The sequence below is a fragment of the Marmota flaviventris genome, chromosome 5 (genome assembly GCF_047511675.1).
Source record: "Marmota flaviventris isolate mMarFla1 chromosome 5, mMarFla1.hap1, whole genome shotgun sequence".
NCBI classification, from domain to species: domain Eukaryota; kingdom Metazoa; phylum Chordata; class Mammalia; order Rodentia; family Sciuridae; genus Marmota; species Marmota flaviventris.
In genome coordinates this window covers 76,123,869-76,150,081 of record NC_092502.1, presented here as the reverse complement: position 1 = coordinate 76,150,081, position 26,213 = coordinate 76,123,869, and the positions used below count along the sequence as shown (strand labels likewise).

Below are 26,213 nucleotides of genomic sequence, written 5' to 3'. Positions count from 1 at the left end.
GGTTTCTGCCCTGAACTCTGTGTTCCCTGTCGTTTGCACCACTAGCATATGTCTTCCTGGTGAATTCTAAATTTTAGAATAAAAAGTACTATTCTGTGTTTCTAATTGTTGCTCTTTTCCTCAATTCTGCTTTCTTACAGCAATATTGCTGCACCTGCTGTTATCATGTGTTTCTTGCAACCTCCTCACCCAAACTAACCTTGCTCTCTTCTATGTGAGCCAGACGACAGCCTCAGCATATGTTTACTTTACCAGGCTGCTCTCTCCCTCTTCCCTTCCACTCAGCACGTTGAAGCCATCTAAGACATTGTCTGTGCTTTTAAAGGAGGAATCAACAATTATATAGACACAATGGTCTCACTCATTTCTCTGCTCCTGCTGTTTGTTGCTTCCCTTCGCTTCCCCTTTTACACATTCTTTTTATGTAGAATGTCCTGGAGTGATTCTTTTAGAGATATAATATTTGATGATATATCATTTAACTAGCTTCCACCAGAGGAATGTAAGTTTTATGAGGACATTAATTTTTGTCTTTTTTGTTTTGTTTCTTGTCTTGCATAGAAGAGTGCCTGGCAAATACTAAATGCTACATGCAAAATTTTGAAGGAATAAAAGAATTGTATTTCTTGGCCTTCTCCCTCACCACCACCAACTTCACATCATTTTTAATGGAACTAATTATAGATTGTCTATTTTTTCTGATACCCCACAATAGTTAACCTTTATTGATAACTTGGGGTTCTTATTCATATCCCTTATTATGATATGTTTTAATCTGATATGAAAATTTCCTTTAAATTCTCTCAGAGCCCTTTGCTCCTAAATTAGCTAGCTTCAATATGCCAGATGTTTAAATTCTATTTCTGTTCTCTTTATATCAGACTCTAAGTAGTAATACACAACTTCGGGAAGTTTAGCCAATAATGCTTGCAGAAGGTTCTAGAGTCAAACTATTCCAAGTAGTAGTGTCTAGAAGGAATGCCAGTCGAATAGCCTGATATTTGTACAAAAAAGGCCTGAAAGAGGGAAAATTCAGGTTTGTAGCCTATAATAAAGCCATATAAGAAAATAAGTTCAAGGATAAAGATTAGAAACAATGCAGGGGGAAATATTGTGCCAATGAGAAAGTGCCTGCAACAACTTTGTCTCAGGTGTGAACAAGAAGTAACAGCTCCAGCCCCTTCATGAATGTTGATATTTTTTTCATCTTTTTCTCTGTTAATGAATAGCTGGCACAGCAGATTCATTGCTATAGAAAATATTACTCCAGAACATAATGGCTTGACTGTTTATTTCTTAGTCTTCTGTCCACTCAGGTCAACAGTTTGAGCTGGGCTCAGCTGAATGTTTTCCGTTGTTTTCCCTTGGTGCAGTTACATGATTTCAATGGCTCACCTGGGCTGGAGAGTACAATAAAACCTCATTCAGAAGACTGACACTTTTATGCTGGCTATAGATGAGTCTCTATAGTTTCTCACTTGGGCTTCATTATCCTGTGTAAGGCATGTTCCAGGAAGACAAAAGTAGAAACTTCAAGGTCACTTGAGGTCTTTACTCCGAACTTACCCATAATACTTCTGCCACATCCTGCTGGTCAAGGTTAAGTTTCACCAGGGGTGGGGTGGAGTATAACTTAGATGACCATGTTTTTCATACCATGCCTGTATCTCAGAGCCTACCTTTTAAGCATTACCTTCAGACTTGCAATTTCCAATATTATAATGAATGTGCTCATGATAACTATCTTTTCTTGTGTAAGTAAATTGCTTGAGGGAAAGAATTATAGCAGAGGACCTGGTACTAGTTAGTCCTTTGTTAAATGAATGTCAAACTAATGTCCTGTTTTGTGTGCTTTTGGTGGTTAAATAAATAAGATAAATGGAAAAAGTGCAAATTGGAAGTGTTTTTTCAGTTTAGTAAGTCTTGGTATATGTCAAGCAGTAACCATAGAAAGCAGTGTTCTTAGAACCTGTACTTATCTGTATAATGGAGTCTTAGCAGTGTTTCCTACATTAGTTACCAAATCAAATAACCAGATGTGACTTCATCTTTCTCCATTGTCACTTAACATCAGACCTCAGTTTATATGTGGCATGCATTTTAAAATTTGAGATTCATGACAATTTGTGCTAATAAAATCTCAATAAGGAAAGTTGGTTTGCAAATATAGTCCTAATTACTTTGCTGAAAATATTAAATAATGTATTACCTAAAATTAATTGGTAGCACTAAAATGATTTGGTGTTTTGGAGAATTTAAAAATCCCTTATGCTATTTAAGTTCTCATAAATGTATTTGTCCTGGAGTTGCCTTGACAGCTACTGTGGTTTCCTCTATTGCTGACACTGCTACTGAATGCTGTTAAGCAGCTGTCACATTTTTCTCTAGAGATCACTAAATTTTCTGGGAATCCTTTAGGCATTATAAGCTTCATGTTTATATATATTATTTTGTCGACCATGAGCCTTTCTGACAATTTTGTTTTATGTAACTGCAGTCTGCGAGTTAGCAAAGGCAGATTTCATTAAGAGACCAAAAGGACATGCAATCCTTCATGAATGCAATGTGCAGATTTTTGTATGGATTACTCCAAAGAATCAGAATGCATAATAACTAATCCTAAAGGGACAACTGGTGAATATTTTAGATAAATATTTTGCAGAGAAATAGCCATGTATATGAAGTCAAGTCTTTAGAATTTATTAAAAAAGAATGCAGAATTAAAATAGAATGAAGATCAGGCAAGCTTTCCTGGCTATAGAAAGAAAATATATAGAGACAGAAATGAAATTCAATTTCAGATCTTTGTTTCAAGATAAAAATGAATTATTACAAAATAGGTCTGTATTCATAACTTAGACTCTCCTGTTTGGGTTTCATATACTGCAAGCCATCATAGGACTGAAGGGAAATTTATTAAAGTCACTTGGGATATCACTTCATAAACATAGAAAACATTAGGAATAATGAAAATAGGAAGCAAGGGAAAAAATGATTGTGATACATGGAAGTCATTACTTCTTTCGAACTCCTATAAATAAATGTTTTCCATTAGTAGGATACGAGTAGCACATATTTATCTCCTCTGTTCATTAGGGACGAATACTTCCTAAAGACACTTTATTAATAGGCTGTCTTCCCACCTGCCAGTCATGAATAGGGTCTATGTTATCTATGAGGCATCACCAAACCAGAGGTAAAGGTACCAGTGGGCCTGTTTGGTTGGATGCACTTCATTACTGAGCCTCTCAGCAAACTAGTGTCAGAGGATTATCTTTGTGCAGGGATGCTGCTAAGAGTTAAGCCCTGCATGATCTACAGATCATTATCCTAATGGAGGTGTATTCTACCACAATTAGAGTGTCTTTGTTCATTAGTAGCTGAACATTTTGCAAACTATAAAAAGTTAAGTGATCCTAAGGCTCATTATGGCACCTTGTGCATCACAGATTACACCGTTGCTCTGTGCCTTTTATATCTTACTTTAGGCCCCAGTGTGACTATGTATATTACTTTGTGAAAGTATAAACCATAACAAATGATTATGGAGGAATTGTTATGTGCCTTTGTACAGAATAGAAAAAATAATACATATTTAGTCTGCTCAACATGTTCTTTATTCCATTGCCTAAGCCCCGAGTCAGGAGCTGTGTTTCATTTAACTTAAATGGGAAAGAAAACAAGTCATGGGAACAAAATACAGAAATCTAGTTTAATTTGCCAAGATAAAATGAACAGTATTTCAAAGAAACCAAGAGAATTCTTACACTGTGGAAAAGTAAAACAACACTGGCTTTGGAGCATGACAGGTTCCATACAAGCCACTCGCCAGCCATGTTGATCTTGGGCACATTATCTGATCTCTGAGCTTGTTTCTTTTATGTGTAATAAAGATTCACTAAACTTCTGATTGTTAAAATTAATAGGTAAAGCCTCTGGCATCATGCTTGACACATAATAGGCACTGAACAAATGATTACAGGATTGGGAAATTTTCTTGTTGTAGCCCACCGTTATTCAGGAGAGGCAAGATGGAGTTTACCTGCATTGTAGTTTGGCTCTTGGGTAAGTGGGACTGTTTGCCATGTAGAGTGGCTGGCATTCTTGTAACTTAACCTGCCCAGCATGACTTGGATTAATTTTCATGTTGCCACTGCAATAATGACTGGCAATGTCAAACTCTTCAGCAGGACTCTACTGATACTGTGTGGCCAGTTACAGGAAAACAATACTATGAAACCAGACCATACAAAATGTAAGAGTTTAAAGGCCCCTAATGCTCATATCAGGTAGTAAACCATGGACTCTTGCTCCTTAAATTATTGCAAATGTTCCAAGTGAGCATGAAGCATTATCGAGGCTAGAATAATGTCTTGCATGTATCTATACACAGTATTTTTCTGTTGTGATTACTAGATTACAAATTCCTTTCAAAACATATCTTTTCACCTTTTCATCATGCTGTATTTCTACTGTCAACCCTTATAAAGCATATGGCTCTCACACCAAGGTAGATGTAATGCAAAGAAATTATAAGATTGTTTGCCACTGTATAGTAGCTGTCATGCTCAGGAAAGTCAAGGATTGGTTCCATCCTTTTCAAGGTTCAGGAAAATAATGTAATATATAAGCTTATACTGATTGTTAAGGAAATCACTGGATGAGAACTACAGTCCCCAAATTCCTAGTCTAAGGGCTAGGAATGTAACTCAGTGTACACCACTTCCCTAGCATGTGAGTGTGGTGGATCCTTAGTCCAGAATTCCCAATCATAGAGATTTTGCATCATTGTCTCTGGGGAGAAAAATAGATAACTTCATGGATACTAATCTATAGTTTTGAGTATGGCAGAAAATGGAGTACATGAGAAATATTTCAAGTAGTATCTGGCACATAAAAAGCACTCAATAAATGTAAGCTGTTATCATGGTAGCTGTTTAGGGAGAGTGGTTTTGTTACTTCAGTCTGGTGCTCAAAATAACTTATTTCATCCAAGGATAACATTTTAAGCTGTATTATTTGTCATTCAGGCAAGTAGTTTCTTTTTTACTTACACTCTCAGAATAGGAGGATATTTTAAAAAATCTCCCTTCCAGAAGTCTTTCAGAAATAGAGCCTTTACCATGAGTACTGAAACTAACTGTGGAGTCAGTTCCATGCCCTGTATTTTATTGAAGTTTCAGATGACAGATGAATAAGAGCTCACTCTTGGTGTTGAAATTGGGTATATTCCCTTGAAATAAAAAATTTACTCTTTCCACCAATATGTTTAATCCCATCATTTCCTTTAGATGAGACTCCTTAGTAAGAGATTTAACAATATACCAATATTTTGTATTAAACTCTGTGCCCAGAGATGGTCTCTAGAGAGTTGGTATCTCATTTTAAGGTGTGGCCCACAGGTGATAGCAGGAAGCATTGACTTGAGAGGGTTTTATCTAACTACCCAAATAGAACACCCCTTTCATAAAACTACAAACTGTCAAGATTAACCACAATCATTAAATACAAAATATATTAGATGTGTTTTTTTAATTAAGGAATTCAGTGTTATCACTATGTCTAGTTCTAAACTTTCCTTCAAAATCCATAGTTACTTAGCTAGAGAGATGATTTCTAAGCCAAGGAAAAGAATATAGAGGTTGCACTTGTACAGGGCCAGCCATAACTCTCTCAGAGGGAAGTTGCTCAAAGAAAAGAGACAAATGAGTAAAGCATCTCTGTATGTGCTAAGCATGCCCATTGTACTTAAAGCTGGATGACTTACAGGATCTTCCCTCAGGGGTTCTCAGTTACCTATATCAGAGAAGGACTTGGTTATTTCATGTTGCAGCTGGCAACCTCACTTAAAAAAAAAAAAAAAAAAAAAAATCACTAAAAGCCTGTTTCTCCTGAGTGTGCAGTTCAGTTGGACCTCCATCTATTACTGAGAAAAGAGTAACCAGGTGGACAATAAATACAGTATCTCATACAAACTTTTTAGAAATTATCTGTCTTGTTGTCCCCACCCAGTGTCCAAGTTGACTTTTCCATAGGAGCCAACATCACCCCTAACCCAGGCCTTTTCTACTCAGTTCTCCATACTATTCAATTTTCCTTTTCCATAACAGAACATATCTTCTTGTCATCCCATTCCCTGAAGAGTTTGTATACTATCTATATGTTCAAATAATTATGATTAAGTGGTAATATGTACCCTGTTCTCCACACATTACCACATTTGCATTTTAGCAGTAACTAAGTAAATGAAGAGACTCAAAGGCTGTGTATTCTGGCAGGCAATAGGGGAGATCTTTCAGAAATAAGTCCTTTGGTTCTCACCTCTCTACCCATTAGGACTTTGGACCTATCTTGAGCAAAAACTTTGGGGCTGCTGGGTTCGTTTCCTGCTTTTCTCTACGTACTCACTAATTGACCTTGAGAAAGTCACTGGGCCTTAGTATCATCACCTATAGAAATGGAGATCATAATTACAGCAATTTCTAAGTGACTTTATATGAAAATTGCTTCAAAAATGCCTGACATATACTATGTTGTTAGAATGAAATTGAATGGCTTTTACATTCATATAGTAATTGCCCCTTCTAACTAAACTATTTAACAAAGAGTAATTTTCCAACACATCTGAAACATTCTAGGCTAAAATTCAAGTTTTGTTATGATAGATGTGCAATTATGTATCTGTGACTAACATATTGAATGAACACTATTTGCATGTTTTAATTCTTACAACAACTTTGAGGTAGGTACTATTATCCCATTTTACAAATGAGAAAACTGAGGCTAAGTAAATTTCTAAAGATACAAGAGCTAGTAAATGATGAAATGTTTTAAAGTTGATGCAACCACTCTTCTATGATGTCCCCCTAAATATGTTTGCAGCGATACTATAATTCTAATTTATCAGTACATAGTAAAGCAAATGAAGTATGTTTCCTTTTGTCCCCCCCACTCTGAGTTCTTGGTTTGATAGCATGACTTAAAATGAGGAAACTCCTGAGCTTTGAAGACATTTTCTCCTCTTAAGCGCTAATAATACAATCTCAGTATTATCCAGACCCAGTGGGAATAATATTTATATCAAAAAAGAAAAAAAAGGCAAATATTTCTCTAACTCCTTTTCTGAGTGATGGATAAATCCTGGCTGTGTAAAATTATAGCCACGAGTAGTAAGTGACACTTGAGGCAAAGCTCTATTACAAAGGAGAACAGTGGCCGTCCTCATAAATATACCTGGTTTACTGGAGAATTTGCTGAGAGAGAACTCTGGCACCGAGCACAATGCCCCCTGTTGTGCTTTCCAGATAGCAAAGGAAATGTACTCATCTGTATTGTGAGCCTGTAGCTGCTCTGTTCTCATTTGATCCTTAATTACCTTGTTTCATTATATGTTTGACTAGTAAGAAACCTCGAGTATGCACTTAGAAGTTTGATTTTGCATCCATTACACAGCAGACATGAGTGGAACATTTCCATATTTTTTGGCAATGAGCAGCATTTGTGGTTATGTCCCTTTGCATTTGGTGAGACACTGCTATCTCTGATACTTCCTGTGAATGACACTACCAGCAGCCAAATATGAGACTTCTCATCTCTGCATTCTTATAGGTTTACAGTTTTAACATAGGCTCATGTTGGCTTGATCTCTACCAGTTTTTGTATGTGAAGAGGTAAGGAGCACTAGGGTATTTCCTAGACGGTCTGACTTGGTGATAGACAATCTAAGGTTTACTTAAGAGGAGACTGGAGGGGAAAAAAAGGTGTAGTTCAGCTTTACTTCCCAGCCTACAGACCATATATTTTTTCTTAGCCTAATATTCTGTAAAGTATTCAAAGTGATAACAGTGAGTAAGCAATGCCTGCTTATTATCTGAAGGCCAAGGTTTTCATTCATAGATTATGCCCTAAATATACTACTCCATTCACCTGAAGTTGTGGCCCAAAGGAAGTAGCATGTTTTGAAAATGTCAGAAAATTTTGCTTACTCTGAATTGAAGGTGTATCTGAACTAGTTTTAGATTGAAATCAGGAGTACAGTTTTATGGGGGACCAGAGGATAACCATCTACATTGGTGATGTGAGAAGGTAGTTAGGACTTTGCTCTGAGTAATACTATGCTAGACAACTACATACACTTCAGTTGTCCTAACAGTGAAATTCCATAAATAAAACACAGCAGTGAGTGAAAACTCATTCCAATCAAGAGTAATGCATTTGGCACACACTGGAATGCCAAACTGCCAGAATATCAATTGACTGTATATGTGTGGGTCTGTTTCTGGATCCTCTCCATTCTATTCAATTAAGCCACTGTGTTGTTGACAATATCAAACTACTGTAGCTTTATGGTAAGATTTTAATTCAGGTTATGATGTTCATCTTAAAATGACAGAATATTTTTGAATTAGCTTGTCTACTTCTACAAAGATCTTTGGTATAATCTGGAAATACATTAAATGTCCAGATGAATTTAGAAAATTGCTACCTTAATGATATTGAATCTTGCACTTCATGAATATGGGATAGCTTTCCATTAATTTAGATATTTTCTCAGTCGAGTTTTGAGTAAACAGACTATGTTATCTTAGATTTATTTTTAGGCATTGTTTTCCTAATTGTATATTAGTCTTTTGTCCTGCAACCTTGTTAGATATCCAAATTCAGAGCTTTTCTTTAAAAAAAATCTGCGAATGGATAGTTTTAGTACTTTTCTGATATCTGCAGTTGTTTTCTTTTATGTCTGATTTCAAAGAATAGGATATCCAGAACAGTTTTGTATAGAAGTAGTAAAAGCAGAAATCTTTGCCTTGATCTCAAGGGGAAAATAACTTAATTTGCTAACATATTTACTAGTAAAGGACTAAGGTTTTGTATATGCCCCTTATCAGGCAGAAGTAGTTATTTATTTCTATGTGGTGCCAAGGATCATGCCTCGCACGTGCTAGGCTAGTGCTTTACCGCTGAGCCACAATCCAGGAAGTTATTTAATCTTTGCTTTTTTACCATTCTCTTCAATAATTTTTCCCCTATATTGTAGTAATTAACAAAAGGTTGGTTTACCATTTGAAAAGTAATCAATGTTATGAAAATGAATCCTAATTGGTCACCAATGGTATTTTTATGTATTGATTTGCTAATATTCTAGTATTGGTCTTCATAGATTTGTTTAAAAAAATTGTAGTTGGACAGAATGTCTTTATGTGGTTCTAAGGATCGAACCCATTGTCTCTCATATGATAGGCAAATGCACTAAAACTGAGCTCCAGCCCCTATGTTAGAGTTCTGCAGAGACCTCTCTATATTTTTTCATATATGTAGTTGTAGATGGACACAATGTCTTTATTCTGGGAAGAAAGACATGGTTTCTATTGGAGTTTTAATCACTAGTACTGGTACTACTGCCTTATATTACTCTGTACCTAGAACCTACCTTCAGGGGAAAGCTGCTAGAGAAGGGAGGAGGGGCTGCAGAGGGACAGAAAACTCAATCCCATGTAGTTGCCTTTGAAAGTTCCTACTGCACTCCAGACTCTTCAAAGTAATGCAGGTAGAGTTTTAAGGAGTTATTTTTCGTAGTTCAACTGGCGGTTTTAGGTTTGATCAGCAGAAGTAGAGACTGAGTTTACATTGCCAAGTCAGAATAGAAGCTGTGGAATGTAAATTTTGAAGACATTCTGAACTTAAGAAATATGTGATATTGCTCGTCCTCTTCAAAACAAATTTATATAATACTAATTGAGCTAGATCCCCTGAGTCAAATACATCCAGAACTTCTGAACAATTCTCCAACCATTCACTTTGATTTATTAATGATAGATTTAATGTATAATAATTCTGTTATAGAAATACGGAATAGAGTTTCTCTGAGGTTGGAGGGTAAAGAGAGGAGTCCATAAATCTAACTTAAAGAAATAATGTACATCCTAATTTGAAATTGGTCTCCAAATATTACCTTTATGGATCCCTCTTTCTGCACAATGATGAATACGTATTTCCTCTTTATATGAAAAATCTCCATACCTAAGATAAATTAACTCAGTCTCAACAGAGATAAGGCCTTATGATTTTTATTGACAGAGAATAATGTAGAAACTTAGTTGCATGTTAAGGATTTCATTTTGTAAAACTTTTACTATTATTGATTCCGTCTTTGGAAGCATGTTTTTTGCATATGTACCTTTTGTAGTCCTGAGTTTTTAGGTGCTGGCCACATTTCCTTTGTAAGCAAAACAGTCTTAAAGACTTTCTGTGAAGTGATTTATGCATACTGTTTCAGGACCTCTTATTATAACAGTAGCAGCAATACATAGGAGATATTTGAGCCACATGTTATATGCTGGTACTTTACAAACATTGTTGCACTCAACCCTGCTAGATTATATTTTTTAGATGAGTAAAATGAAGCTAGGACCACCATACTCTCCTATGGCTTCTCTCTGCCTCACGTGCTGCTCCTTTATTTAACCCTTCTCCAAGACATGCCATGCCTTAGGGCCTAGTCCTTGAATGATACCTGTTCTCCCTCTACATTCTAGGTGAAAACATTTTCCAGTTCCGTCAATTCAAACACCACCAAAAAGCCACAACTATTGACCTCAAAATTCAACATCCAACTCCACTGGGATATGAGATATCTCAATGTGTCCAAAACCAGATCCATCTCTATACTGTTTTCTTAACTGCATATAATAAAATTCATACTAAAACCAAAAAGGGAGAAAAAAATTTCTCATGTTAAAGTAATAAATCCAAGATCAAAAGTAAGTAGTTCAGGACATGTCTGACAACTCACTAACATTGGAACAGCAGCAAGAAATTAGGGGTCTAGGTTAAAGTTTCTTCTTTGTTGAAATTCAGGTTCAAAGAAGGGAGAATTGTGATGCTACTTCCTGGAATTCAAGACAACCCATGTTTAACATTGTGGACACACCTAGCTGTGGGGAAGGCTGGGAAACATAGCATTTTAAAACTGCAGGGCAAAATATTCAGCTAAAATGGAACTTCTAAGTGAAGCTAGCCAATCCCTAAAAAACAAATGCCAAATGTCTTCTTTGATATAAGGAGAGTAACTAAGAACAGTGTAGGGACGAAGAACAGGAGAAGAAGATTAACATTTAACAGGGATGAGAGGTGGGAGGGAAAGGGAGAGAGAAGGGAAATTGCATGGTAATGGAAGGAGACCCTCAGGGTTATACAGTGGAGGAGGTAGAGAGAGAGGAGGGGAGGGGAGGGGAGGGGAGAGGTGGGGAGGGGGGAGGGTGGAGGACGGGAAAGGCAGCGGAGCACAACAGACACTAGTATGGCAATTTGTAAATCAATGGATGTGTAACTGATGTGATTCTGCAATCTGTGTATGGGGTGAAGGTGGGAGTTCATAACCCACTTGAATCAAAGTGTGGAATATGATATGTCAAGAAATTTGTAATGTTTTGAACAACCCACAATAAAAATTAAAAAATAAAATAAAATAAAATAAAATGGAACTTCTGTATTAAAGTGAAAGCCCACTGACTCAAAGTCCATTTCTGCCTCTACCACACTCCTTGAATCTGATCCCACTGATTCCTTACTAGCCTATCTAAACCTCTTTCCCCTTAACACTCAGCACTATGATACATTTCTTTTCTTTGTATGTGTGAATATATTCTCTCCCACATATATTTACATAGCTTTGATTATTGACTATCCTCCTTACTAGAATGAGACACAGCACTTTGGTTCACTGCCATCTTCCCTCTGAAGAAAGAGAATAAATGAACAGGAGCCAGCTATGCAAATGGGTAGAGGAAATTTCAGGCAAAGGAAGAGCTAAGTGAGAAGGACCCATAGGAAGTGGAAACAAGTATTCTGAGTTTAGGGAAGTTGTCCTGGATTTGGAGACCAAAGATGATAGTAGGGCTGGAATGTATAGTAAATGAAAAAAGTTGAATAGGAGAGCACCAAGAACAGCTCATCAAGAATGGTTTGCCTGTCCCAGACACAATAGTGTTACCAGCCTCTCTGGCACCTCGGTCATGTCCAGCCTTTGGAAACTCCAGAGATGGTATATTGAGGGCTACACAGTAGCTATTACCCACATGCTGCCATTTAAATTTAATACATGAAAAGTATATAAAATGAAGAATTCAGTTTCTCAGTCACGTGAGCCACATTGCAAGTGTTTAGTGGCCACACATGGCTATTGTCTCCATCACAGCAAGTTCTATTGGACAGTGAAGCCAGTCCAAGGAGACATAATGGTAGATTTACTTAGCCTTTCTGATTTTTCCCTTAACCTTAGAATCATGCTTTTCTATTTAAATGGAAATATATGTGATGCATAGAAAGCTAGCATGTGGCCTGTTCTATATGCAAATATTCTTACGGATAATATTTTACCTACGACAGAAAACTTGGGAAGGACTGGTAAATCACAAGCTTTCTTAACCTCATTATAAATACATTGCAAATGTAAAAGTGCAAAGTGTGGAAGTCATAAATGTGAAAGCGTCTTTCAATTTGTTTTAATAGGTGTTTTCTGTGTCTTATTATAACCTAGGGACCTTGCTGCAAGAAACTGCCTTGTAGGTGAAAATAATATTCTAAAAATCAGTGACTTTGGAATGTCTCGTCAAGAGGATGGTGGGGTGTATTCATCTTCTGGCTTAAAGCAGATTCCCATTAAATGGACAGCACCAGAAGCTCTTAATTACGGTAAGAATAGACTTTTTACTTTTTGGTGGTAAAAATGGACTGTATCAGCACAAAACATTTACAGGTAATTACACAGGGTTATATAGCAAAATCCAAGTTGAGAACCAGCCCAATGTATAACTGTTCAGACCTTGAACTTCAACACGAGCACAAACTTAATTGAAATTATTGATCAGATTTCTAGATTAAAGATTGGTAGATCAAAAAGAATTATAAGCACTTATGTCTCAAACAATTGAAACAGATTATACATAGAATAAAAGTGTTGTGGTAGCTCTGGGCCATTTATTTGAATGTCTTATAATTGGTCCAATAAGTTCATGTACTGTTAAAATATTAAGTCGGTCAATCCTTGAGTTTCTCTGGAACTTACATAAATCCTGAGGAAAAAGATTGGAATTAAAATAGTGATTTTTTTTTTTTACTTGAATTTTTATGTGTCATTGTAACTAGAAAGTTTGTATTGTATTCTCTGGTTAGAATGAAATGGGGTAACAACTCATGAATTTAGCAAAAGAAAAAAGTGTGCTTTAAGTGAAATTAGAAGTTACATTTTCATTTAGGGAAGTAAGGTTTAAAACAATGGGTATAATGTCTTGAATAAGTAGTAACTTTCCATTTTCAATCTGCAAATCATGATAAATTATGAAAATAATTTTTAATGCCTAGATTAGGCGGATAAAGGTTTTTAATAGGTGACATTCATGAAATTAAAGTGAAAAATTTAGTAGTATTTAATATAATTCAGTGTTGGGAAACCATTTCCTTTGTCCAGTTTCAAAACATTTTCTTCATTTCAAGATCAAGTACCCATTTCCTCCCTCTCCTGTTACCTTTCTAGATATTTGAAACAAATAGAATCAATGTGACCGTTTGTATCCTCTTTTCATTTAGTATAATCCTTTTAAGGTGCATTTGTGTATATTGGAGCAGTTTTCTCCTTATGGCTATTGTAAATAGGTCTGTACATATCCAGTTATTCTGAGTATGTACTAGTGTGATCTGGAAAACGTATGGTGATTCCTCGAGCAGTGAAAACTTTTGAATGTATACTGGCTGGGCTTAATCCAGATACCAGTCCTCACCCTTGGTTTGTCTTTCATTGTGACAGCAAATAATATTTCTATGACCTTTAGTAATTGCAAGCCAATCCACTACTCCTCAGCACCCAGGGAAATGGCAGCCCTGCTAGTTCCCACAGTGGTTTTTAAAAGTCTTGCATGGTGGGGTTATATCACTAAAGTGAAGAATCACAGGGTAAAAGGTTGTAATATTTTGCCCCCTAAAGATTTCACTAAAACCAAGCCCTGGTTGCCAGAAAATCTATATTACACAGTCTTTTAAAAGTCCTCTAACTAGTACATGATTATGCCTCTTGATCACTGTATTTTAGGTGAATTGTAACTTAAGGAGGAGTACAAAGTTCTTGGATTGGCACTGAAGGACTTTTTTTTTTTTGGCAGTCTTCTATATTTAGATGAGGAAGGAGTTTGTAGGATGCATTATCCAATCCCCTGGGGAAATTCCTGAGTCTTCAAGCCTCAGGCAATCCTGGGAAATTGTGTTCTCAGATGTAGAATTACTGAAGATTAGCTCTAAATCCTTACTTTCAGAAGATTTTTTTTTTTTAAGTGCTTGGTACATTTTTCTGTTTGGTAAGAATAAGGCTTCCCTACACTCTGGCCTCAGTAATGAAACACTGCCCATATCTCCAATGAAGTGTGGAGTTAGAGTACATGAAAAAAAACCCCTCTGATCCAAGAAACCTTCAAACTGTAGGCTTAAGGTGTAAAATTAAACTGATTTTTACAATTTTGTTATCTACTTAAACGTGCAGTGTAAGCCCTTCTCTCTAGCTCCATAATTTCTCTTTTTCGAGGGAAATGTACCTATCATATTTTCATCTTGTTCTCAAAGATTTCTTTAGCATTGATTTGTGAATATCTTACCCAGCATTTTTTAAGCCGGAGGTGGACACAATACCTTTATTTTATGTATGTGGTGCTGAGGTTCGAACCCAGGGCCTCACACACTCAAAAAGAATGCTTTACCGCTGAGCCACTGCTCCCCACCCCAAGCAATTTTTTAAAATGCAGAAATTTTAACATGCTTGGACTGTTGGGCATTTATCTCTACCATCCAGTCACAAGATACTGTAGGCAAAGAGGATACGGATCTCCAATGAAGAAATAAAATCTTGCATCAATTATTGAAGTCTCCCACTTGTCTCCTGGTTATTTGGGGCTGATGTATCCCCTTCTAATTTGATTAATGTGATTTAACTCCAAAAGTCAGAGTTTTGAATGAAGAGTACTGGATCTGTTACATCATTGACTGCATGATCTTGGCAAGCCTTCTACTCTGCATCTGTTTCCTACTTTGTAAGATGAAAATAATACCCTTTCTGTACAAGCATATTGTGAGAATTAAGAGATACAACTAACTTGCTCTTATCCTTAAAATTATCCAGCAATACCAGGTTCAGAACTAGGTTGAACGTTTCCACTTCTGGAGTATGATCTTAGTTTACCTATAATATGTATGGGTATCAAGAAAGGCATATATTATTTTACAAAATAAAATACTTTCATGAAAAATAATAAACTATTGGATCATCATAATAGTTGATTTGCAGATAAGAAAACTAACTATGCTGTAGGGTAGCAAGATTTATGTCCATAATTACCATCTACCAAGAGGAAAGCTAAAATAACATAGCCCGAAACTTTACTCAGTCCACTCAAGACAGATCAGTTAACACAGTGCAGGCAGACTCTCCTTTACTTCAAGAATATTTTTTTATAGTAACGGTTTTAGAGGAGGGACAGAAACTGAAATCATTTAAGAAACCTTCCACATGTAATCGTGATGGTATGTGCCCTATACGTAAAATTAAATATCTTGGGACAGTCTTGGAAAGGACCTTTCTGTTACCCTTCTTTGATTTCACATCCATCTTGTGTTGATTTATCTGTATTTCCTGAAAGCTACCACATATGTTCTAAGAGCTTATCTTGGTGCACCTGTTTTACTGAGCTATTTTGACAAAACAAGGCACCATGTAATTTAAAGAAGTTGTTTTTATCAGTCAGCTATGTTAATTTCCACTCTTCAAAACAGTTTGATTTACAGAAAATATATTTTTCTATCAGCAGAGAAAATGAGACCTTTAAGTACGAAAGAATATCATCTATAAACAGTGATGAGTAAAAAGTTGAAATTAAGAAAGTTTTCTTATTGCTTTAAGTTTGTTTGCAATTTTAGTAGAAAGAAAATGATGCAGAAGACAAAATTGCAGGAATCCAACTTATTTAATCTCCTAGGCACTGATGTGTATACATTTACATGTTTTTATATAAACCACCTCACTCATGACACTCCAGGAAAGTAAGCCTGCATGCTGGCTGAATATTTGCTCTTGGTGGGGAGAAGAAGGGGCAAGTGATTATTTGATGACATAACTAGTCCTGAAGTATAAAACCAGTGAAAAGAATAGAAGCACTAGCTCCTGAGGTCCTTTGGTAAATTCAGTTATTATGTGACTGACATACATAACCAGAACCTGTCATCTCCTTGTCCCTCACCTGGTTATGGTTTGTTGTTCCCCTCCCAGGAAGATACAGTTCTGAGAGTGATGTATGGAGCTTTGGCATCCTGCTCTGGGAGACCTTCAGCTTAGGGATATCTCCTTACCCTGGAATGACAAATCAACAAGCACGAGAGCAAGTGGAAAGAGGTGAGCCAGAGACCCAGATGGGGGCAGCAGTGCCAATGGTGTTTCTCCTGGCCAGATTGCTGGCAAAGAGGCTATTATGCTATTTAGGTGTGTAAACGGAGAAAACGTGGTACACAATTCTGCTTTTGAATCCCAGGGCTTTTATATAACAAAACAGACACTTTTGAAGTATCTTGATACTTTAAAAGTAGAAAACTACAAGCTGTCTCTCCACCCCTTCTCTGCTTGGCATGAAGTTGCAGTGCTGTACCATTCAATGTCTTCCGTGAAAACAGGTTACTATTCCCAACCTATTTTTTATTCCATACCAAATAAATCTCCTTAAAAATATTACAAAGTACAATGCTGTCTGTCTTCAAGAACTGGAGAATTTTATAACACTTCTGAAGAAATCCTCGGGGCGGGGGGGGGCGGTTCAGATCAGAGCTATAGCATCACCAAAAACTAGTTATTCCTAGCAGGCACTACTGTCATCCACAGCTTCCTCAAAGAGAGTGTTGAGATGCAGTAATGTACCCTGGCCTGAGGCTGCCCAGGGGACAGGGCTGAGAACCTCCCTCTCCCACACTGGCAGAGTCACACATACGAGCAACACTTCCAGACAGCAGCTTATGACTCATTCATTTTTCCTTCACTGTTTAAAAGCTCATCTCTACAACCTAGGTTTTCGAAGATGAATTAGAAACTCTGCTCATAGCATTTAATTCTAGCAAGTAAAATATGCAGTTGTAGTATATCTTCCTGACCATGTTTTTTGAACTAAGTGTTAATGGCTGTGTGATACTGATTTCTCTATGGCCCATGAGGAGGGAGAATATACTCCGAAATGGATTTTTTGTTTCTATTATACCTACAACATAAGGTACTAAAATTTACAAAATGCATATACCCTGTGTGAGCATTCATTTCTTAAGTCCATTCTCATTTCTTTGTTCTCTTGGGTCTTTAGGATACCGGATGTCAGCCCCTCAGAACTGTCCAGAGGAAATTTCTAAAATTATGATGAAGTGTTGGGATTATAATCCTGAAAACCGTCCTACATTCAGTGAACTTCAGAAAGAGCTTACTATCATCAAAAGGAAAATCACATAGTCACAGTGCCAAGCTCAGCCTTCAAGACTCTGTCCTCCAGCAGATTAATACTGTTGTTCTCGTTAATGATGAGTTTATACCATATTGCTGGCAACCATCCTGTAAGGTTATTATTACTTTTTTTAACTATGTGAAATGCAGATTTATCCAAGAAATAGTCCTACCAAGGCCTTTTTTGGCTAACCAAGCGATCCTACCATTTCAGACCACTGTAAATAGAAAAGCACAGGTTCTAAACATGTGAAAGTTTTTTTTTTTTTTAAATCATCTGTCTTTTTCACACCTAGGACCACTGATGTTTCTCAAAGATTTTCTCCATCAGGCACAGTTTGTGGGCCACTGTCCTATGCCACAGACCCTACTCAGTTGGTGCTATAAGTTTTCACATTCCAAACACAGCTGGCTTTCAACTCTGTCAAGGTGAGAGTCTGTAAATAGACACTTGTAGGAGGAATTATTTGGAATGCCCATGACTGGGGTTTTTTTTTTTTTTTGAGTTTTGACAGAAATAAGCCCAGTAAGAATCATCATGCTCCTGCACTGTCAGTTCCCTCAGTCTGAATATGAACTGTCCTCAGAGCACCCCTTTAAAGGATGTTAGATTGCTGAGACAGCAAGAAGTATAACCAGGAAGGTAGTCTAGTGGGAAAGAGCAGCTAGAGTGGTGCTCAACTTAAATGAAAATATAAAGGTATGTTTTATAAACCCATGCATGTCCATTTTAATGTTGTCTGAATTCACCAAAAAGGCCCCAGGAGTCCTCTTAATGGCAAGAAAAATTTTCAAAGCTCTACAGGGTACAAGTGACAGTTAAGTATCTTCCTCATAGAAGGGTCATTCCCTCCAGTTGTACCAGTTTCCAGAGCTGTCAGAAGTCATGGTTCTAGTTCACAAATATTTGTGTATGTCTACACCCTACTGAAGTACAAGGCAGGTGTGAATTAAATAGATGGTTCAGAAATCAAATGAGTACTAATGAGAAAAGAAAGCCCTGATCTTTCCACTTTTCTTCATTTACCCTTATCATGCTTCCTAGAAATCTTCAGTAGCTGACAGGTGTGCAAGTACAGTGCTCAAAATGTACCACCATAAAAACTAGGATTCTATTGAGGTGAATCAGTGCATCCAGGCAACTTACCCAACCATCTATATGTAGGAGATGGTCATGTTTAGGGGTAAAGGTGGCCTGGAAGTCTTTTATAAGTGCTTGAGGCTGTGTCCAGATATATATATCACCTTAGGAATTACTGGGGAAGAGCTTAAGAGATAGAACATTCCTTTCTCTCACTGTTTGCTGCCTGTGAATACCATTGTGCAGAACAAGAGAAAAATGACTTGTGTCCATTGCAAATATCCTTGCAAATTTTGTACCCTTTCAATGATTAGCACATTCAGACCAAAATGAAGGAATAATAAATTTGCCTTTAACATTACAAAACAACTTTTTAATCAGCATAGTTCTCCCTAAGGTCAAATATTATAAGTACATGGAACTTTCTTTTGATAGCATTAAGTAGACAAGACATTTCAACCCCTTTCCATACTTCCAAGTGAATCTGTTTTTAATTTTTTTTTTTTAAATAGCCAGACTCTGTTCACTTAGGCCTCAACACTAAGCTCTCAGCAAGGAGAGAATAATGGCTCTAATTTTGTGAACAAAACCCAAAGCTTAATCCTTGCATTCTGGTGTAAAGAATGAACATGGTATTGATATTTCACTCACTCAGGCTGTTAGAATTTGCAATTCACATCATAACTGTTTAAATTAAAAAAGCTTTTCAAAACATCATGACATCTGCAGCATTTAAATTCTATTTTATTCCTTGTCCTGAAGCAGGTTGTGGTACAGTTCAAGATTAATAACTCATTGGGAGTCTTTCAGGATCATATCAGTTGTATAGAATATTAAATTTAATATAGGCTCATGCATTAAGAAAAGCTTATGCAAACATTTTTTACTGTTAATTTTGTTATGCTTCAAGCATAATTTATTCATCCCTTCTGTCACTGATAATTATTGGAATTATGTACTTTAGGAGGCTAATCCATACCCAGAAAGCACACAAATACTGTTCTGAATTTGCAAGTTGATTCAGGGAGAAGAGAGAGTTCAGAAATGCACCAAATCCTATGAGTTGTTTAGTTGTAACCAAAATTGCCAGTGGTCTGAATGCGACTCTGGTCATAAATCTTTGTTATATGCAACTCTTAGAGTACTGATATCAATGGATCATCTATTTCTCCCTTCTTAAGTCCTTAAATGCATTAATCCATGATGGGAGGTGTAGTAAGGACAGGCAATCTGACTGTTACCTGAACTATCGACCTGGAATCACCAAGGAGTCTTGTTGGGGATTTTTTTTTTTTAAATCACCATTTATTATTAATCTGAATGCTAAAATTTTATATTTCATGTAATCAAAGTTAAAGCCAACTTTTTTTTCTTCTGGAAAAATAAATATTATTGGGTTTTGTTTAAGTTCTCAGAAACAGATTTCAGCTTCTCCTGCCACAAAGTTCCTAGTGAAAAGACTCATTTCTCTTCTCTAATTTATATTGGCGGGGGTTATAGCTCAGTGGTAGAGTGAGTGGGTTGGATCCTCACCACCATATGAAGATATTGTGTCCATCCACAACTAAAAACATTCTTTAAAATTATATATATATGCAGTATAGTGTTCCCCATCCATACTTTACCAATTTCAATATTAAAAGATTTCCTAGCTGATCAGCATACACAGGAGCCTACTTGTGTCAGGTGTTATTCAGGATTACTTAGAAGACAAAATGTCATTGAAATAGTTCTGTTTTCCTGACCTTTACTTCAGTTTCACCATATAGTTTTAAAACGTTTAACTAGTACCACTAAAATAACTTGAATGCCATTTTTGTGAGGCCAGGGTCTGTAAAGTGTTCTAATTGTAACACAGTACACACTGAGTACCTTGTAAACAAAAATTAGAATGCATGACACCTAACTGAACCACAGTGACATACAACACAGATATGAGTTACACCACTTGAGATGCTTTAAGACTGCATCTGAACAGATTTCCTAGTATGTTTCATGTATACTATTTACCTGACATCACCAAGGAGCCTTGGTGGGGGATTTTTTTTTAAATCACCATTTTATTACTAATCTGAAATCTAAAATAATCTTATATTCCATGTAATCGAAGTGGCTGTGTGTCCTCTACAGTAGGATTGATATCTGAGAAGAGTTGCCTCAAACCTCTTTTTACACACACTCCCTTTGTCCCACCAGTGATATTAGATGTTTCTCATCATCAACACAACTGTCCTGTGTATTCTGAGTCATGGAAACACCAGCATGTAAGAAGTCAGTCCTTTCACAAAAGAGAATACTGAAAAATAAAAAGACCGTGTTTTCTTTATTAATATCTCAAGGGGAATCAAAGATTTTGTATGAAAAGGAGATAATATTTCCATTATAGTACTAAGTTAGCATGAAAGTTTACTATTAAAGTGTTACCTCTTGTTACTGACTTGCTTATACATACCAGAAGTGTTTCATTAAAGATTTTTCCTCTGGTTTTGGTTAGTTTCACATCTTGTCTAAATACTATCATTATTTGGGAAAATCCAGTACTATGTTCAGTTCTGCAAAGATTTAAAAAGTCAGGATTTCACATACCAAAATTACCTACTTGAAGGAGTTAGTGATACAGATTTAAAGTCCCATAAAATTCTCCTTTTAAAAAAATGCCCTAATATACAAGCTACAAATCTTTGCCATAGTTTAGTACTCCTCAAAAACCATCTTGCTTCCTCATACTGATTCAAAGATTAAACTCTGAATCAGTAAATATAGGCATTAAAAATCACTTAGCTACACTCAGATTCCTGGGTGGTAGAAAAAGCCTTCTGTACTAAATTCTCAGTCATTTTACTTCTGCATAGTTTACAGAGCAGGGGCTGCACTCTGTTGCTCAGGTGCTGAGGCAAGTATATCCTAAGAGGATGAGGTTACCCTATGGAGAGTACAACAAATATATGGGCAAGGTCACTAGGAAGCCTGAGGAAAGCAAAGCCAGGAGGCCAGATCCTTTCCTACAGAAAATAAATAGTATCTCTGCAGCCAAAAATAAAAAAAGCAAAAGAGGTCACCTGACAGGGTGTGGGCCTTTGCACAAGCAAACCAAATAACCTCCCTTATATTCAGAGTAAATTCATGTCCCCAGGTCTGATTATCCCATGCTGGGTGGCATTCTTGTTGTACTCCCACCTAATGGATTTGGTAACGTGTTTAAACATATCAAGGAGGGCTGGGGTTGTGGCTCAGTGGTAGAGTACTCGCCTAGCACATGTGAGGCCCCGAGTTCGATCCTCAGCATCAAATAATACCTTTTTATTTGTATGTCCAACTACAACTAAAAAATAAGTACTTAAAAAAATATATCAAGGAAATTATCCCAAGTCATCTTTACATTTATTAATTTTAGTCTTTCTTAAGCACACTGATTATTCACACTTAATAAAAACCTTTGTTTGCAATGGAGCTTAACCTGGGCTCAAGTCTCGTAAGTGGCAGCTCAATCACATCTACCCTGCTTCACCTCTTGATCCAGGTAAATTAAGTGGCTCCTAGAGTGACCCACAAAAGGACCTTGCTGTGCTGAGCTCTACTTTGGGTAAACAAAGAATTCAGCAGGGAAACAAGAAAATTTAAGTGGCCATGTCCCTCATCTTTTACCCATAACATTTATGTGAAAGGAATCTTGGAAGCATCCTAAAGCCAGTCAGAGCGCAGCATGGCTAAAGTAAGAGACACAGAAAGATACATCTAGAAAGGAAGGTTGAAAGGAGATGAAGGGCGGCGGCGACTAAGGACCAATACAGGCTGACTCCAAGGCCAATCTCCCAACAAATCACTACTGTCACCAAGGGAAGCCAGTCCCCAGATGGGGGTTGAGGGACTTCCTGCTGCAGGTTATTAAATACTGTGTGCCTCAGGTCTCTAACACTTTCTTAAAGAAAAACCCATACTCAGTTTGGTACCCTTTGTGTGTACACTATTTTGTGGCTCTGTGTCCTCTCAAGTAGGATTGATATCTGACAAGACCTGCCTCAGACTTTTTTTAAAAAAAAAACAAATTCCCTTTGTCACACCAGTGATATTTTAGATGTTTCTCATCAAGAGAACTTGTTGTCCACAGTAGTATTCTCAGTCATTGAAAGATCAGTATATAGGAAGTCAGAGTCCTTTCACAAAACAAAATACTGCAAAATAAAACAAAAGACCATGCAAATCTTGGGAAGTAGCTGCAGTTGAATCATAGCAACCCTTGGTTGTTTCCTAAGGCTGTAGACATGGCGGTTCAGCCCATTACCTAAGCAGTGGGCAGCTGAGAGTGTACACAGCTAGGATAGCAGCAATGCAAGAAAATTGCTGTGAAAGTTCCCGTTTTTATTAATGAAAGAGTATCCTATGGGTGTGCTTTGTGACAAGGCAGATTCAGCATCCCTCCTTGCCAGAGACCCTCTATGAACCCCAAATGAGAATATTTGGGATTCACTCAAAAGTGATTCAAAACTTTTTTGAGGGAAGAGTGTACTGGGGATTTAACCCAGGGGCAATCTATCACTGAGCCACATCCCAGGGTCTCACTAAGTTGCTGAGGCTGACCTCAAACTTGCAATCCTCCTGCCTCAGTCTCCCAAGTCACTGAGATTTCAAGTGTGTGCTACCACATTTTATTGAAATCTTGAATTTGTAAACATTATCGAGGCAATATGTAGGTGTTCTCAGAGTAATAAGTGTTAAATGATAGAAATGACCCTAGAGGCTGCATTTATTTCTCCTCAGCTTTGTTTAGGAACCTTTTCTTGAACATCTGCCTTGTCAGGTGCATTAAACACTAAAAGGAGCTCATTTTCCTGGTATTTGTTATTGACTTACGGTTAGTATTTCCTTTTCTCATCTTCTGTTTCTCAGCCTTTTGCTTTACCAAAATAGAAAAGCCTTTATCCTCAACTTGCTTTGAATGTCATAATCTGTCTTGACCCAAAGAGTTTCTCAGGTATGCAGGACCCCTTGACTGATGGGGAACTCCCAGGTTTCTAGGTACCAAGCCTGGTCACCTGCTCGGTATGTGAGTAGCACCTTGCCTTCCCAGCTTAGAATACAAAGATAACCTGGTTATAGCCCTTGCTGGGGAGACAGGATGGTTAGGGTAGCAGATGTGAGATGAAAGGCATTTTCAGTAGAGGCTCTTGGGAGATTTCCTTGGGACAATGATGATTTTGAGTGGGTGTGTCCAGGGATATAGACTTTAACTTGGGCAAGTAAGCTAATCAGATGACTGTCCTCCACCCCCAAGGAAATATTGAAAAATGAACAATACTTACTTCACCTTAAACCCCTACGTGTATTTGATTCTTTTTTTCTATTTTATGGCAGTTTTTTGTTTTATACTCCTTATAAAGCAAATGTCTAAAACTACTTTAGTTGCATAGTGTTAAATAATTTTTCATACCTTCAGAAAAAGGGAGATAATATGAAGAGTTAAGTTCAAAACAAACCTGTCTATCCATAAATACAGACCCCAAGGCACCACTGTATTAAAACATCAGCTCTGTTCTACAGTTCACCAAAGTAGTTCTTTTCCCAAAATGCCAAACCTCAAACCTTTTTCCTATATGCTGGAAACATCTTTCATATCAGAATAAGCACATTATAAATGCCACCCAAAGCAGATTCTCAAATGACATGTGAAGCTAGATTTACAACTGGAACCACCAAAGCAGATAACTGAAAACAAAAGGGTAGTGTTTCTGTTAAAATACTCATACAAAACTATGACCACTTAGTCAATTCACCCCATCACAGGACATCAGACCTTATTTTGAAAGCATAGGTCATATGTCAGTGGAAAATGTCAGCACTGTTCTGAACAAGACAGGATAAATGTAAGATGGCCATAAGAAAGAAATCCCAATTCCCACTTCTGAGCAGCAAAAAATCTGAGCATGAAAAAAGAAATTGCATGTGAGTCCAAACTATTAATGTCTTCCTCATGTAGTTCTTGTCAAATAATAGAGCCTCATGTTCTTTGAGGTGCTTAAACAATCTTTATAAAGAAAAAAAAAAACACTAAATTTTCCTCAAGGGCAGCCCTGATCTCTGACCTGGATTCAGAACCTTGCGGGGCTGGGCTGGGGTTGGGACTCAGTGGTAGAACACTTGTGTAGAAAATGAGGCACTGGGTTCCATCCTCAGCACCACATATAAAGTTATTGTGTCCATTTACAACTAAAAAAATGTTAAAAACAAAACAAAAACCTTGGCGACTGAAAGGGAATCTGTTTTTACTGGAATTCTGTGTAAGAAAACCATCCTGACAGTCGGCCGACTTATCGATTTATGCTTTTATTTTTAAACCCATAAAACAAGGTGGGAGCAGAATCAGACACCATTGTATGTAGGAATTTTTCTTACAAATAATTTAACTTAGTAGAAATAAGCTTACCTGACTACTCTTAAGAAACCCTAGATTGGTATACACAAATGTGGAGGGCCTGTGCCAAGAGCCAGGCTTGATAAGGCTCTGGATCTCTCTAACCCAAAGGACAGCAGATCTTATATTTGGGCTACAGGATGCTGTGGAGGCCCATTGCTGCTGGTTTTATTTCCCATGCTTTCACCACACATGTCCAATTCCTCCTCAGATTTTAGGCCTTTCCCACCTACCGTGTACAAAATACATACTCTTTCTACTGGAATTCAGTTTGGGGCTTTATGGGTCAAGGATATTGGTTCTGTGATTTTGTTACAGGTTATGTGTCTGTTTCTTGGTTTGGCTTCTTCTGGCATGTGCCCTAAAAGACTTGAACTGTTGTATTTGTAACCATATGACTGCATAGGGTTAAGGAAAGCCAGATAAGTACAAGTGAATGAAATCAAGTGACCCAAGTCCCATGAATAGCCCCGACTTCTCCAGAAACACAAGCAAATTGGAAGCAAAGACAAAACATACAAATGGTGCCCATACCATTAAACTGTGGGAGGCCACCCTCCAGACAGGCACTGCCATTCCTGACATAAACCCACAGCCACTGGTTATGGCCATGTGGTTTGCTGAGTTGCTTTCTCTTTCCTTTACTGGAAGATGACATAAGGGCGGTGAAGGGGGAGTTGGGTCTGCCCTCTGCCACCTGTGGTGTAGATTTCCATCTGTAGGCAGCATTTTGAGCAAAGCACTCCTATGGTTTACAAGATTCCTTTAGTGCCAATATATGATTATCTTGATGTCAGGTTAAAGCACCTTTAGCCTTTTTTGTTAGTTTAAAATAATATATTTTTGAAGTGGACAAAAGAAACACTGGAAATAGGGTGCTTCTTCTGGAAAGTTCAAGTGTAAAACAAGATCTCTGATGGGTTCATCTGGCTTTGTAAACAAGTCTGAAATGAATGGGAGCTAAATATATAAAGCAGTTTATCATTTTTAACTCAGATCTGTATTTAACACTTATTTATTTGTTAGTTTTTACATTCAAAAGAAATACACTTTGAATTTTGGCTAACATTGTAGGATGTTTTTAAATTGTTTTCTACATTTTTAAAACACAATTTCATCATTTTTGTAAACTTAGGCCATTTTTGAGTAGCCTCCTTTTCTTTTCCAGTAGACCAATTACCACTCATGGATCTGCAGAATTTTTTTTTTAA

The 26,213-nt window shown here is 37.1% G+C and overlaps 1 protein-coding gene across 4 annotated transcripts in view; it reads left to right on the top strand.

The window, feature by feature from the left end:
• Window positions 1-25,993, top strand: part of Fer (FER tyrosine kinase) — a 438,465-nt gene extending 412,472 nt beyond the window's left edge. For all 4 annotated transcript variants that reach the window (XM_071612350.1, XM_071612351.1, XM_071612352.1 and 1 more), the window contains 3 exons: window positions 12,539-12,693; window positions 16,307-16,429; window positions 17,379-25,993. In XM_071612350.1, coding sequence (XP_071468451.1) covers window positions 12,539-12,693; window positions 16,307-16,429; window positions 17,379-17,521 — 421 coding nt within the window. In that variant the 3' untranslated portion in view covers window positions 17,522-25,993. The remainder of the gene's footprint in view (window positions 1-12,538; window positions 12,694-16,306; window positions 16,430-17,378) is intronic.
• Window positions 25,994-26,213: the final 220 nt, after the last annotated feature.